This window comes from Opisthorchis viverrini (genome assembly GCF_000715545.1).
Source record: "Opisthorchis viverrini unplaced genomic scaffold opera_v5_12, whole genome shotgun sequence".
In the NCBI taxonomy this organism is placed as follows: Eukaryota; Metazoa; Platyhelminthes; class Trematoda; order Opisthorchiida; family Opisthorchiidae; genus Opisthorchis; species Opisthorchis viverrini.
This window is the reverse complement of record NW_008751668.1, coordinates 1,945,095-1,961,517: the sequence shown is the minus strand read 5'-3', so window position 1 is coordinate 1,961,517 and position 16,423 is coordinate 1,945,095. Positions and strand designations below refer to the sequence as shown.

At 45.7% G+C, this 16,423-nt stretch overlaps 1 protein-coding gene across 1 annotated transcript in view; it reads left to right on the top strand.

The window, feature by feature from the left end:
* T265_01146 (hypothetical protein) overlaps positions 1–16,423 on the top strand; it is a gene marked incomplete at both ends in the record, with an annotated part of 65,789 nt that overhangs the window by 25,179 nt on the left and 24,187 nt on the right. Inside the window, 2 exons of the mRNA XM_009165107.1 lie at positions 870–1,075; positions 9,348–9,838. Of these exons, the coding sequence (XP_009163371.1) occupies positions 870–1,075; positions 9,348–9,838 (697 nt within the window). The remainder of the gene's footprint in view (positions 1–869; positions 1,076–9,347; positions 9,839–16,423) is intronic.

Here is a 16,423-nt window from a genome sequence, read left to right as displayed (position 1 = left end):
TGCGCTCGTCATCTCTTCAATGTAAAATCCAATTTCGTCACAGTACAACAGGCTTACCATTGAGGCGTCATCCGGTTATTCAGCCCGCCCCCGGTTTGAAATTGATTAGAATTCCTAAACCAACTATCACCTTGCCCACACGTGTCAGCGTTCACAGCTGAACAGTATTTAACAAACCATTCGCGTTCAGCTCTCAGGCTCACTAGTCAGTACAAAGAATGGGCTGAGCTTAGCTTCCGAACACTCTAAATTGCCGTAACTTTTCAAAGTTCAGCTGCTGTGCTGATTAGTACCTGCGTCTCCTGATTCCTAAAAAGTGGTCCTACTAGGTAGGTCCTACTAGGAATTAGTAGGGCCAAAGTCTCCAGTCCATCTGAGGTTTCCAATTTCGTCCATCTGTCTGATGATAAAGTCCACCCGACTAGCATGAAGTACCTCTTAACATCTGGGAGGTTTTTTCGACAAGAGTACATACGAAACGTCAAGGTTTGTGGGATGTGACGCATGGACCGACCTCAAACCAACCACCGACATTTGTTCATTAAGACCATATCTACCCTGGAACTCGTCTAGCTACTGGTTTTTAATTGTACCTCTTTAAATATTACTTTTGGCTGCCTGAACTGAATCCAATGAGTCTGTGAACCAGAATGCAACCGCTAGTCTCCATCAATCTTCGCTCATGTTCCATTTGTCGAAAGTTTCAAATACAAGTTGCCTACCGCTGTGTGCTGTAGGTTAATGAAGTTACCTGCATTTCGTCTACACAAGTTCAGTTTCAAAAACCTATTTTTCTTACTAAATAGCGGTACCTGATAATCGACTGATCCTTTTCTGGTATCGCCTCTCTTTACCCCCTCCCTTTTCAGTCAATCCAAATTTCCACATCCGGCCTGAACTTGCGGATAAAGTTAGCTACCGTCTGGTGCTCGCACAGGATTTCTCCCCTGACCAGCTCCCCGGACTGACCGAGTTGCACGACGCGTGTTTTAAAAAGCCTCTGAATGACATTCATATCGGTTGGTCGATTCGTCTGTATTCACGTGATCCGCGCCTTCGCTCACCAGATTCCGAGGTTAGTCGAATTTCACTGGTTACTTCTGATCCTGGTTTCCTCGTTTTCATTCCCCTCCAAGGCATCAATAATCTTCCGCAACTCACACGTATCCCACATTCACCTCAGCACACTGCCATAGCTTCTGCTCTCTTTTCAGTTTCTGGAATACTTGTGTCAGACATTGTCCGCTCACACATCGTGGTACAGTTAGCAATTAGTTGTCTGCTATTTCCATAAGCATTCAAGCGAAAGAATCATGTTTGGTATCTGGTCAGGCCTCAGCATACATATAGGCGTAAAATTCACGCATTAGTATGTCAAGCCTGAGGATGAATCCAGAAAAGGATCACCTCGAATGTCTCGACAACATTCATAGACAACATGTAAACAGTTGCTGTTTGTAAAGTACCAATGTGCCTCTTGCTTGAGAGCCCATCGGTCTACTGGGCCAGATTAGCTTCTGCTTGCGTTATTGAAAGACTCTGAAGAGTTTTTGTTACGCCGTGACCAGCCTGTTGGAACTCACTTGGGAACAAGGACGCCTTCCAATAGAGTGGTGCCAACTATTCACGGCACGTTCGCTGAAAAGGTGTCGAACTGACTGTTCCAACCAGAGATGCATATGCCTTAGGTTTATCATAAAACGAGATGGTTCAAGTGGTTAGAGCGCGAATTTACTGACCGGAAGGTCCGTGGTTCGAACCCGACCTCTGCCTCTGGACTCTCCCTGTCTAGAATTGGGCAACCTGACATTATCCCAGCCTTCGTGCTTCCTTCGGGTGGCATGGCAGCTAGGCACCGAAAGAACGCTACAGCTGAACGACTATTATTATTATTATTATTATTATTATTATCATAAAACGGCTACTAGCTTCCATAGTACTCCGGCATGCGAAATAAGAAACTGAGGGCGTCAATGGAAGTTCCCCATGTTTACACTACATCAGATGTTTGAGCAGCGTTACAACCAACAACCACTGTTCGGTTGACATGAAATGATCTCTCGGTTGTAGATAGAATAACCCTTGTATGGTGGATACATGGACAGCGGGAGGAGTACTCTTGGAACTTGCTGATACATATCCCTTCTTTTTCGATTCCAAAGCATTTGTGTACCTTTGAAAATTAAGGCCGAAAAACGTGAGTTTGTTGATCGGGTTATATGTTCGAACAGCTATACTGCAGCAATTGTACTGTGACAGATGAAATTACTACCGTAGACGCGCGGACAGTGTTTGCTAACTGGCATTGTTTATGCCGTTGAAACCGAATTTCCTTGAAACTAGACCCCCTACACTTTATGTTTGCGAATCTAGGCTCTTCTGAAACGATCTTCCTGAAACGCATTCATCACCAGTGCCTTTGTAGTTAATGGAGAGTTAGTTGGTCGCTAGTTGTCCGCGACGAAGTGCTGCGTAAGGGAGTGCATACTGGTGAATCGGATTCGCCAAAGCTGTAAGGCTCAGGTTGTTGGGACGTATTCTACGCGATCCAACGTTTCCAAACCCTTTCGGGCAATCACCTTGCCCCGAAGGGGGATCCGAAACGAAAGCAGTTACAGTCAAATCGGGTGATATGGGGATCTTCGAACCTTTCAAGTTGGGGTGCAGCTAATTCTGCTCGCACTTGGTTCAAAACCTTACAGGACATGACACATAACCTATTCCATTTAGCGTGCTGTCATTTCCCAGCCAAATTACCTCGCTAAATTTTGTATCGCTGTGCACTGAGCTTCCGTTGGGTAAGGTTTACAAACTATGCTGGGTCAATTCCACTGATCGCATCTTGTTCCCTTGTAAGGCCCATTGCTGCTACTATAAACATTTGTTCTCGGTCGTGATCCTTGAGAACATATGTCTTCTTTGCATTGTGTTTGCATGCTTTCCCTTTCTTTTCACTCTTTGCTAAGACGTTCTTTCCCCGAGATTGAATGACATTTGAGTGCCTGCAGCGGGCCGCAGACCTGCACAAATCGGGATCCACTGACGTATCACAGGGAGACCGTGTCGCTCTTGACTCAGCCAGGTTTAGTTGTCATCCGAGGTGACAACGCCATCCTTAACATGATGTAGGGACCACTTTGATTTGAATCTCCTCGGGAAACGGCCTGTGGCTTCTTCTCTTGTTGTGTCCTGTCTATAAAGAATCACACATGTTGAATAAATTTTGACTTTGCTTCGCAAAAGAGCAAGCGAGCTGAGATACGTGCCATTCGTTCAATTCATAGGAAGGTCGTGCTTTCATCTGGGCGGAAGTTAATCTCCTTTGTTGGTTTGCAGCTTATCAGCAGCACCACCACCCATGTGTCTAGGCTCTATGTGGTAGTTTCTTATTTTGTTTACCGTCCACAGGTAATGTCCGTAGGATTTTCTCAATCTTTGCTGTTCAACCCCTCTAGTGGTTCATTCCTTTGCACGCCGGTCTCCTTGTATGTGGTCCAACGTTCATGATCGCATCAACTTCCACGATCCTCGTTGTACTGTATGCTTGTCCAAAAAGTACTTTCACTCTCCCGTCAGTCAGAAGTGATTTTTTTTCGAAAAGACCGGGTGGTCACAATTCACACATGTTATTTCGGTGCGCATCCATCTCTTTGTGGGTCATTCACAACCGTAGCAATGTGGCTTGGCTTTACAACCTGAGGGCCCCATCATCGTGGCAGTTTTTTCAACATATTTTCCCATGCTTTACACGGAATCCTCATTCGTTGACTTGTTTTCGGTTATTCAGAAGGCTTATGGTGCTTTCTGCGCTTAGCGGGGCCTGCTCTACCGCGGCACACAACCGGGTCTGGTCATGTTACATTAAAACTTCGATCAAGTAGATGGTAAAAATGTGTTGCTTGGCTTGCCGGTAGCTTGCTGTTTATGAGCCTTTTTTTGTCGAATTTTATGGCTATTCTGACCAGTGACATTTGCAGCGAAGCAGTGATGTTACACACTGATGTATGCTGTTGATGATGGTGATGATGACGTTTGCATGCTTTCTCGGTATTCTTGAAGAATAATTCGATGTGTCTTGCGAAACGTTTTTGTGTATAAGATCGCAACCGTACACGACATGTATTTGTCGGTCATATGTACCAGATGCCTGTCTCTTTTTCGGCCCAGATTTCATCTTCCCGCAGGCTACATATTGCGAGCAGGAAATTGATCTATTTCTTCAAGTACCGTTTGTTTGCTGCTCTCGTAAACCGTCACGGTGGTGCGGGAGCGTCTCCACCAAACCACAAACCCTGTTTATTCCTTCGAGTTGCTATGCCTCGCCTTGTTTTGTGGAAGGTCCCAGCTTGCAGGAGGATTTTTTTGTCGGATCGATCGTGCGGTATTAGGAAGTATCAGTGGGGTTGATTGTTCTTATCTCGTTTATTGGACAGTCGCATTTACAAGCGTGTATCAATGCTATATAGCCTGCACCCCTACGACAATATTGATGCATTTTCAATAGGCAAACCCTTAAAGCATGGTTGTTTAGTTCCGAGTGTTTTTTCCAGATCGATGATAGCTATGTGCGCCGTACTGCAGTCTTTCAATCAAAAGAACGATCCTGAAGTCTAATACACTAGTCAATCCTTCCATTTCACTGTGCATAGTAGTCGATTGCCAATTGGTATAAATATTGATGTAAACTCCCTGTCTAGGCTTGGGCAACCTGGCAGCCCTCGTGCAACCTTCGGGTGGCATGGCAGTTAGGTACCGAAAGGGTGCTACAACTAAACGGTTTTTTATGTAAACGATAGATCTGTCCCTTATGTCCTCATCAGGTCAAGCCGGATACATATCACGGGTGTTGTTGAATGGATCCAGGAGTTGGTTGGGAGACAGCATTCAGTGTTCGGAAATACGCGGCATCGTAGAGAGGCAGTGTTTACCTCCAATCCTGGGGTACACACTACGCTTGTTGGTCACAGGAATAGGCCTAGAGTTATGTCCTCGCCACCGTCAAAAAACTGACACGATCACTAATTCACAGCGATGCACTCATCAGGTAGAATTTTCTTGACGGTTCAGTGAACAGTTGTTTGGTATCTTCACAACCACTGTTCAGAAATGTCACCACCTTATGAGAAATCACTCGCTCGGATGCGCTCAGGCTAAACGTCTCACCGTTCACAGCTGAAATTCATTCGACACAGTATGGACTAAAGAATCGACGTGCTTATCGGAATGCAATGTTGCACGCACACTTCGTGAGTCCATAAACGAGGTCGGCTGACCCAGTTCGGCAAGTTCCGTCTGTATCACGTGGTTGATACGTGCAGGTCTGGAAATCCCAAACACTGCTTGACGGTTTTGTCCGTTAATCTGCTTGGACAGCAGATGAGACGGAACAACGCGATCAATGCGTCTGAGGTTTCACTGCCGTAACTTATTTCGTACTGTCATGGAATGGGAAGTTCTTGCGCCAACGTCAATCGCTCGGGGTCACCTGGTTCACATGGTGCCGGACAGACAATTGCAGATGGCAATAGTGTATGAGAAGTATCGTTACGACGTAAACGAGACTGCGCGTCAGTTCGACACAACCACTCCAATCATGCGGCCCATACCCGGAAGGTATGTTTGAGAACCTGTGACCGGAAGGTCCATGGTTCGAGCCAGACATCTGCATCTCGAATTCGTCTGCCTAGGCTTGGGTAACCAGATAGTGTCCGCGCCCTCGTACTTCCTTTGGATGGCATGACAGCTAGGCACCGAAAGAGGGTTGTAGCTGAGTGATTTGTTTAGAAACGTCTCATCCGCGCTGCCAAGGTACGCGACAAGCTTGCAGATTTGCGCAAACTGCACATGGAAATCAAACTGGTCCATGTCGCTATTAGTCGTACTCAATTAGGCGATAACGCCATCCTCGACGTCGTGTAGGGATCAAGGGTTATCTGGTGATTTCGTTATCGTTCTTGTGTGACAGACAACCAAACCATTGCAGACGCTGTCGTGAGAGAGGTGATGTAGTTCATGACAACGTTTTCGGATCTCATCACTGGACACCCTCAGATTGCCAGAAACCAGCCTTCGGATGTCATCTGCTCGTGGCGGTCATGTTTGCAGTCATAATTCAGGATTAGACAGTGGACCAGGCTGAAGGCCTAGATTTTCATGCGTAAACTAATCTGTTTTTCCCACAAGACCGAGTTCAGCTGCTTGAAGGTTATCCGAACCCGACCTCTGCCTCTCGACTTCACCTGTCTAGGCTTGGACAATCTGCCAGTTTCCCAGCCCCCGTGCTTCCTTCGGGTAGCTCGGCAGCTAGGCACCGGAAGGGTGTTACGGATGAATGAAGACGGCGGAACCAAGATATTTGAAGTGAGAAACCTGATGGGTTATTCTATCTCTTAGACTGAGAGACCGAATGGCCACGCCGATGGAGGAAAACGTGGTTCTTGACGTCTTGATTTTCAACCCTCCGAGTGCTGCGTAGCGAGTTGGATTATTCAGGATACGTCACCTAACAGAACGAGGTCATCAGCGTATTTCAATTCGGGTGTCCAGGTATGGAGTCTTAAATGTAAGTGGGAATTCCCTAACATGAGCTACATTTTAGCAGGTCACATGGAGGCATTTCATTGGGGTGCAAAGGATGGCATTGCTTGTTTCTGAAAGCACCCGCTCCGGCCATACCGAGGCGTTATAAGGCACTAACTGTGATTTTCCTCCCCACGGACTCAGCGATTGAATTGGCATTCTTTTGGCAGTACAATACTTCGAAAGCTACGCAGAATCCTGAAGAATGTTTGATGAACTGCAGATTTATCCTTTGCCCTTAGACGTTTTGAATGTTGCTGCGGAATTTCTGCATTCTGTTTGCCAATGAACCATCTTCCGTCCTGATAATAATCTTTGAAGACGTGGTATTGGACCAGCTTCAACCCCTGAACGCCATAGGTCTATTGCGTTCAGAACGGACTTGCTAATTTGCTAGCGCCGTTAACACTGGCACAAAACTGTCGATAATCCACTGACTTCCGAATTGTTTTCTTCCTAGTCCAACCATACATGCATTTGTTGAAACATCGAGTTTTTCCACAGATGGCCTAGCGAAATCCAAACAATATTGCTTGGTTTCACTATACTACATCCAAATTTTACGCGAGTATTTGAGTTACCATGTGGCTTTTTTCACGGAGTGCCGATTTGCATTTGTCTGAAACTGACGATTTCCGCACAATTAGTTTGCCTCATGTTTCTGCATGGGGGTCGATCAAGAGCTACGTCACCGGCATCTGTCGTATGCTCCTTTGCTCCTGCATTGCTATGCATTACTATGGCCTAAGTGGTTAGAGCACGAATTTGCCGACGAAATGTCTGTGGTTGGAACTCGACCTCCGCCTCGCGACTTCCCCTGTGTAGGCTTGGGCAACCTGGCAGTATCCCAGTTCTCTTGCAACCTTCGAGTGCCATGGCAGTTAGGCACCGAAAGGGTGCTACAGCTGGACGAACGAGTTACTATATGATGCGCTCAACAGCAAATGTGACCTACAAGTGTCTGGGCAGTTGGATGAGAAGGTGACTGAACTGCGGTCACTGAGTGTAGACACATCACGTCCTCTCAAACGTGCATCTCATGAAAACGACCAGCGCTACGGATGTTACAGAGCTCGTGATTACTCAGTGTTTAAGCCACGGACTTGCTGGTGGTTGTTCGAGTCCGACCCCGGCATTTCGACTGCTCTTGTCTAGGCTGGGGCAACCTGGCATTATCTCAGATCCCGTGCCTTTTTCGGGTGACTTGGCAGCGAGGTGACGAAAGGATGTTACAGCTGATCGTTTATTTTTTCCATTTGCAGGTATTGAAATGCTGCGAGTAGTATTAATCGATACCAACGGAATTCAAATGTATTGGGTGGCACGTCACAAAATCCTCAGAGCGTGTATCAGACAACAGTCTGAATTCGGTTCATGGTGGCTGTTAATAGGTGACAGGTTTTCAAGTCTGTGGAAGAGCAGTGTACAATAGAATCATTGCTTGTGTGTAGTGCGTTGGCTTGAACTCTGAATTCCTAGTGAACCAATAACTCTTTTGCCGATGGTAGATTCAAGGCGCTTTTGGTCCGTTGATAAACTTAACAGATTTGCACGAAAATCGGGTACATTCCGAAGTGTGCTTGCCACGCCAGCTTTTTCGTTTTATTCTTGTGTGGGTTTTATTTTCCCTTGTGGCAGGGTCCCATGAGTTGAAACAAATGGACAGAGGCGGAGCATGAAAAGTATCAATGCAGTCATTAATTCGATAGGCGCGAAAGTTTCAGTAAGCAGTAAATCATGAAAGAGAACCACGGAGCTGAAATTGCAGTGTCTGAGATGTCAAACTTAGTTGAACCACTCAAGGCCCGTTCATCTCAGTCCAACAGCAGGGCGAGTCATCTTGACCCATTCCCCGATTCCCTACGCGTTGCTCAAGGATCCAAGGGATATGACTGTGATGCTCGATACTTTTTACTTTCCTTCGCGTTTGATGAGAAGACGGCTGATTGCGCTATCTATAATAATCTGGGTTGAAACAACCGATTGAAGCATATAGTGGCTCCATCTTAGTTTGCACGAAGGGCCATAATCTACAAAAACGATACAGTCAGACTTTTAGTGAATAGGTCACGTGAAGCGGTTGGCGGCCCATAGGCATTTTTTTGGTGAATGGTGCACATGTGGATGCCACCGCGCAATTGCATTAGAACGCGACGATGTGCTGTGACCAACTCACTGCTGTCGGTCCGTTCGGCTTAAGATTTTTGAAGGTGCCGTAGAAGCGCCAAACGAAGAAAAAGGGTGGCCATTTGGACCAGATTTAGTTTGTATTGATACTTCATGAGCGTGGACCCATCGTTTACTAGGTGCTTTTTATAAAATCGTCATCTTAGTTCCTTAAGTGCACAAAAACTGCCATTTTTCCATTTGCGGGGTCGATAGCTATTGGATCTCTCGTCCGAGTATTTTGACGCTAGACTGTTAGACGCGCGGTCTTTCGGGACAGTAAACATGCATTACTACCGTGTGTCTCTGATAAGTTACTGTGGAAGTAAAATGTGTCGCATAAAAGAAGCTACTCCTACTTATTCATCAATTAGCTCATAAAGTGAAAGTTGGTCTATTCCGATGGTTATTTTACTGAGCAGGGGTTTTTAGTAGCCTACAGGGACGCAACTAGTTAGCGCACAGCTGTTTTCTCTTTGTGTATCCTGCGTTCGTTTACTGAGAAGGCTTGCTGTCTTCGTGTTTCTATGTGTCCAAATGCTCATGAAATAATCCGTGAGGTACTTTCTGCACTTTGTCTGCTTTTCGAATTCCGTGTATAGATCTATGAAATGTTAACCTCGGTTGATGGAGACTGTTGCTCACAAATCTTGGATCTTGGCAGCCCGTCGGAATCAATGGCCGTCGACTCGGGATCATATCAGCTTCCAAGGCCTGGGGATAGTCCGGATGGCGCAGTAGGCCCTTACGTTTCCATGTCTAGCTCCATGACACCCATAACTAGTCAGCTGGCGTCTGCAACCACCCGGTGTAATGGATTTTCTGTCGGTGGTACATATCAACAACAGCAGAGGCATCTTAACCTTCAGCAGCAAAACTGTAGGTCACCCAGCCCTAACAAACGTCGAAATCCATCAAAATCCGTTTTCCTGACCCATCAGCCTGGTGATCGAGTTCTCTTGTTGAGTTCCTGCTCCCTTCCAGGGCGTCAGGGTTGCCCTGTTGGACTAAATTTGGACACAGGCTTGACAGGAATATTTGTTCTACAGGCTGGACGACGCGTTCCGCAGTACCACACTTGGGCTTTGCATGGGTGAGTCCATCGATTTTATCTGTCCTTTACTACGCCTGAACGCAACTTCCAATCCCATCTTCAGCCTATGGTGTTACGGCGTTGACAGCTGGGACAATATTTTAAAAGTATGGCTTTTTTGGGGTTGTGTAGCGATGCTTTGGTGCTTAGACCGATCATTTCTGTGACTCCACTTGTGGGATCTTATTGAAGCGCTAGTATTCAGCGAAGGCAATGCTGTTCCTGTCTCCGAAATAATGCAGCGTGCGTCGGATTACCCCGAGCTTTTTATAACGTGTGCTGTCATTTCTCACCGCCTGACCATTGAACTACTAGAGTTGCTCGTCATTGCCAAACACAAAGAGACCCTTTGTGTACGAGCTGTCTCCAAGACGTCCGTGGCGCGTGCGTCGATAAACTAATGCTCATCGACGTAGGTGGCAGATTCCCTTCAAAACGGCGTGCTTGGGCTGCCGTGGTCCGATGCAGCATCAGAGCTGGCTCATACACGAACTGGTAACAGCCACCAACAAGTAAACAGCTGTTTGTGATGGGATATTGGTTGCTGCATCACAAGCAGTCCCTTTAAAGCTCCATTTCATTACTTTACATTGTCTAATTCCATGGTGATCATCTCTCACCTAATACAACCCCTGCAGTATTCCGTCTTGCAAGCGTAATCTTGATAATTTCAATCGATCTTCGATGCCTGATAAGTCATCTGCTATTGTAAAAAGTCGCCCAAATGGACAAAATTAGATGTCCGGAAAATGTCCATAAAGCTCACGGCCGAAGATAAGCGATCGGGAAAAGGTTATATATATATGGGGGGGGGGAGNTTATTGGCTAGAAGGTCCGTGGTGCGAATCCAACCTGCACCTCTCGAATTCCCCTGTCTAGGCTTGAGCAACCTGGCAGTATTCCAGCCCTCGTGCTTCCTTCGGGTGGCATGGCAGCTAGGCACCGGGAGGGTGTTACGGATGAAGTATTGTTATTATTATTGGCCATTATTTATAATTATTAATAATTGCAGTTGAGAAAATGGGGTGTCATTTTATCTTATCACGGGGCCCACTGACCTTTTCCAAGTATATTTGGTCAACTCAAGGGATGGTATTTTTCTAGCCTGTGATGTTGGAGCATCGGTCACTTCTTTGGCTCAGCACAGTTTCTAATCACCAGGCTATCGAAGGTGGATGTAGCTTTTGGCTGTTTGTATTCTGACATTTGATGTGTAACGCATCTTGCTACACTTCTGCCCCTCCCCCAAAATCATCGGTGAACGAAACTGTGGCAACTACAACCAACCACCGACGAGTACGCGGTTATTACAGCTGACAATGATGATGATGATGACACTTCTGCGCCATATCTCATTGGAACGGAAAGACCCTTCCTCGGAACCTTTGGCGTTCTGCATGGACCTTCTGCCAGGAAGTTTCTGGCACACGCTCCTGAACATCAAAGTGTGGAATTCGCCCATTTCGTCTGATTAACCCATACTAGATCTATATATTGGGTCTTGTTTTTTCCGTAAATCGATTAAATTTGTGACTAGTGTACCCTTTCAGCTGCAGTCACTGTCGTACTGAGGTGGATTCGTGATTCTCGAAAGCTTGGCATAAAATCACTGCTCTTCAGCTAACTTCCGTTAGTTTACACTTGTTGCCTGAGTTTTCTGGATCAAACTTTCGGTTTTATTGGGGCGTTTTTGCTTGTGTTCCTTTTATAGTTTGGTTCTTTCTCGTGACTATTTCTCCCCTGGACTACCACTGGCTTGCAAAGCAGTTGGTTCAATACCAGCCGAAACATTGACCAGTGCTTTCTCCTACAACGCGTCCGTTCTAGCACGACATTCGCCGATCTACAAATGACCGGCTGACTCTAAACTAAAAGCTATCTACCAATCACAAACACAAATTAGGAACGTCAAAGAAGAATCATGATGGAACACACTGCTCATGAGGTTGCTAAACGAAACGCTGTGCGACCGGTTTCTTGGAGCTCATGAGGTAGGCATAGTCCCAACGTTTCCGTGAACCTTGTGGTCTGCTTGAACCCAAATTATACACAAAACACGCTCGTTTGCACAGTTAGTTGGTGGAATCGTGTGACTCAACCGAACCCCTCGTTCGTTACATTTCCCAGTTGAATGTGCTTCAAAAAGGTCGGAGATGAGTGTATTTGATCAATTACCTACAGTTTGGTGTTCAAGTAGAACACAAGGTTGATGAAAGCGCTGAGACTACGCTTCACCTATGAACCCCAAGAATGGAGAAACCGGTCTTGGGATGTCGAAGGATTTTCAGGAACGAAATATACTGTGATATCTCGATTATCGTGCCAACAGAAATACCAGAAGTCTGTGCATCACATTTAATTGAGGGATATCACAAACGGGTAATGTAATTTGCAAATGAGTATAGCTCGTCAAAAAATAGGCATCTACAGTTTTTCCGAATTCCAGTTCAGCCTGATTCGAACGTTATAGGCCATTATTTTGTGTTTCCCTGATCTGACCGACTTTTCGCGATTCGTGTACACTACAGACGTCATCAAACTTTTTCGAGGGATATTTGTCAACGGACTTTGTTCCACTGCACGTGTGAACCTTATGTGATGCTACGTGCTCGTTAGAATATCAACACATCCAAAGAGCAGATGGGCGGTACAACGAACTAGTGATCTCACCACTCGATTTCGGACGAGATCTCAGGTAGTCAGTGCAACAACCTACTGGGTAAAACCATCGGTTGGCACCTGGAAATGTCGACCAACGGCATGTGTTAATGGCTCAAATGTCTTTCGTCTAACTATGGGGCAGTGGATCTATGCATTTTCTTATACTAAGTTGGTTCAACAAATCCAGTGGCCTTTGCTCTTGAAATCCTTCTGATGAAAAAAAACGATGGACACAACACTGGTATGGACAATGCATCCGTCTTAAATTCATAGTTTCCTCATGTCTTCAGCTGTCATATTTTGCAACAGAAGTTTCAGTCTATAGTTCACTTGCATTCTAAAATAATTGAGTGACTTTTTGGAAACGACCTAAGGACCATCATATCTTCACAATATGATCGCTTATGCTGATTATATGGTTCTTATCTTGGAGAATACAAATGTTGGCGACACTGAACTTCCCTGGACCAGTGGACTTCTGCTACCTCTTAGGATCGGAGTCACTGCTGGTTTGCGTACGTTGAAAGCCTTTCTGGAGCCTCAGATACACAGCTTTCCTGCACTCTGGAGTGCTTGTGTTCTGACTGTCTTCAACATGACTGCTTTACCTGACCACTCAGCAGTTTTTGGCGAGACCTACTGAACGCGTACGTTTTTGAGGACTTGAATATAATCGGTTACCTTCCGCAACCTCCGATTTTCACCTGACCGCTGAAAGAATATATGCTTTTCTTCTGCAGGCAATCTCCCGCTTGATAAGCCTACACACCTGTCTGCCAAACTAATTGTGTTGACGGAAACGAGTTGGCACTAATCGAATGGTAACGTACTATCAGGGTTCCACTCGTGTAATTTCGTACCTAATGCACGCTCAATCCTCATCATCCACGACAGTATACCAGTGAATGACAAAGTTTCTTTTATCTGCTCAGTTTATTATTATTCGTGAGCTTAGTTGCTGTCAGAAAGCCCAAAAAGACGGTCAGGGCCCTCATCCATGCATCCTACCTTAGGGCAGCTGTGATTTGCACAGGTTTTTCCGTTTCCTTAAACTTGATATCCTTTCTCTTGGTAGTGTTTTTCCTGCAAACATGGTCTCCTCACTTCATGGTCCATCCATTACCATAATTACACACTTTTAGCATAATAACAGCGGTGGAGGTAAAAGTATTCAAGCTCGCTGGGACTTGATTGCTTGGTTTCTGTCAGGAAGGTCAGATTCCTGAAAGTAACCCAGAGTGCTCTAAACCTACTGAGACTAAAAAAATCCACCAAAATCTCAATAGGGAAGCCGGCAAGCATCCAGGCCAATCGAGAATTCAATCGATTCAGCAACAGCCTGAATCGATGAAAGTAAAATTCAAATAGCGTGAGGTCCCTTATACGTGTTGCACCCGCACGCACTCGCTTGTGTTCTTTATCGTCACCGGAGCGGGAACAGCAGTCAGATATAGCAGTTTGGTTGTTGGTCTGTTCGTTGAGCTTGGCAGTTGGATTGCAAACGTTTCATTACCAATCGAGGTGACATCGTCAGTGCAGGGTTGAGTGGGTGAATTCCTCCTCTCCTGCCTGTGATTATATAGCTATATAATCACGGGCAGGAGAGGAGGAATTCACCCACTCAACCCTGCACTGACGATGTCACCTCGATTGGTAATGAAACGTTTGCAATCCAACTGCCAAGCTCGGCGAACAGACCAACAACCAAGTAGCGTACCCGAACTACCTACATTCCACAACGTTGCTAGATATAACAGTTCCCTAAATCCTGTGCTTAGTGAATAGATTTAACGTGCAACTAAAAGTGACAGCCTGCGAATTAATTTTGCAATCCTTCGGTGTTGCAAAGTTGATATATGGGCTGTACGGACGATATGGATAGTTGTCTTTTTTTCGGGCGTGCTAGAACACTCGTAGAAACATGGTTTAGCTTTTTCCCTTACAACCAATCGCTTTCGGTAGTGATACTCATCATCCGTCATTCATCACACAGTACAGTATGACCAGTTGGTAACTATACGTCTGATCCGCTTCTACCATTCCAACTAGTCAGTGTTGGAATTATGTGCAGATATCCCGCTCTGGATTGAATTGAGCGATGGTGTTCTCTGCTGTTCTTGAAGAAGTGACTGCCAGCTTTGCTTACCAAAGCTGGTCCCCATCAAGGGGTGGCGTCTTCAGAGTAGGAACCACCCTCGACCTATTTCTCCTGCGTCTTCGGACGAGTTTTTCACCTATCTCTGCACGCAATTACACGGGTTGTCCAGGCATCTTGTTCAATGTTAGCCCACACATATCTTCACGCAGCTATAGAGTGGATGTCCTTACGAGTTTGCCTCCGAAGGGGAGTATTCGCCGGATAAGATATCGCAGACACTGAACGACAGTGCAGTCAGTCAGTCTAATGCCTGAGTAGTCCCGAGAAACCCTTGAGATAGAACCCGTAATAGATCCAGTGTTTTGCTTGTTGATGCCTGATTTTGGTTATTTCGGGCCCGTAACGACCATCGAAACCAGTTTGATTACTAACGGAACCCAAATTCGGCGACATCTGAACACAGAGATCTAGTGATGCGAATGTTCTGCTTTCATTGTTCGGCGCCAAAAAATCTAAACGAGGAGCTTCGTAACGCCACTGTGACCCATCTGTCTCTTAATCTTTTTATTTAGTTTATTTGGCTCCAGATGTCCTTGCGTAGTGGGCCGTTCAATTCTCACTAGTGGTCATATTAACCCGCATTTGTCGACTGCGTTCGACCGAGCACACCCGATTTTTAATGTGGGACAAATAGTAGTTGAACAAACAGCTGGAACCTGTGGTGCTTTTTCCAAATATTGTTTCCATAATTTTCTGAATCGATAACTATGGGATAACGTCCATTACCTCTGTTACTATGACGCCACATGTCAAAGACAGTCTACGCGAATGTTTCTCGATAGGCAAACACAGCTGGTCGCGTTTTCCGTCTTTCATTCCTGCGGTCGTCCTGTTTCCGCCTCAGTTCAGTTCAGCTGATTCACCTCTGCAAGTGACTAATCCGGGCGTTATGGTCTGGATTTCGATCAGCCTTTAGGTTATTGACAGCACTCCATCGGCTAGTGACTTCCGCTCGCCGCATTTTACATTTTATCCAGTGAAATTTTGTCCCGTCTGTCCGGTTCGTTGTTTTGGCTGCTTTGATGCACGGGAACAATACATCGCCTTGCCATAAGACTGGAAATGGGGATATCAAGACAGTGATTTGAGCTGCAACACATTTCGAGCACAACGTTACACGAGTTTGATGTGCGTGCAATCGCTTTTCAGTGGAACCGTACTAACACCGGTTACCGATGTCTTTTCAGCGTCTGACTACCAAATAAATCATGGTTGTACGGCAGTGAAGCATCGGTGTTGAACACTGATGCCATGCTGTCGATGATGATGATGATGAACATGATTTTTCAGACCCCGACAGTAGTTTGACGTTAAAACAAAGATCGTGGACTTTTCCACCCAGCAACTATCCTGAATGTGCTATTTCGTTTCTTCTCGTTCAAGATCCGTCTGCTAAAAGCTGTTTAGACCGTTTCATTACTTCTACATAAGAGCGCACTTGCCTATTCGTACATGTTTGTTGGAATATGCAGTGGAGGAATCGCCGAGGAATTTGTTTGGTCGATAACTTCAAGTGAACGAGAGTGATGTACAGTGTATTGTTTTTGGATGTTCCCGTTGATGTGCTGCACTTTGGACCTGGTAAGAGAAAAGATGAGGGAGTGGCTGACCTGGCAGTCGGTGATTTTGTATAGTTTCGAATTCCACTTCGGTGGTAGATAAACGCGGTTTTGTTAAATTGGACTAAAGAAATCACGACGATTTTTCGATCAGGACACTTACCGATAAACATTTTCCCTTATCCCTTAAGAGTGGTAGAAAAATGG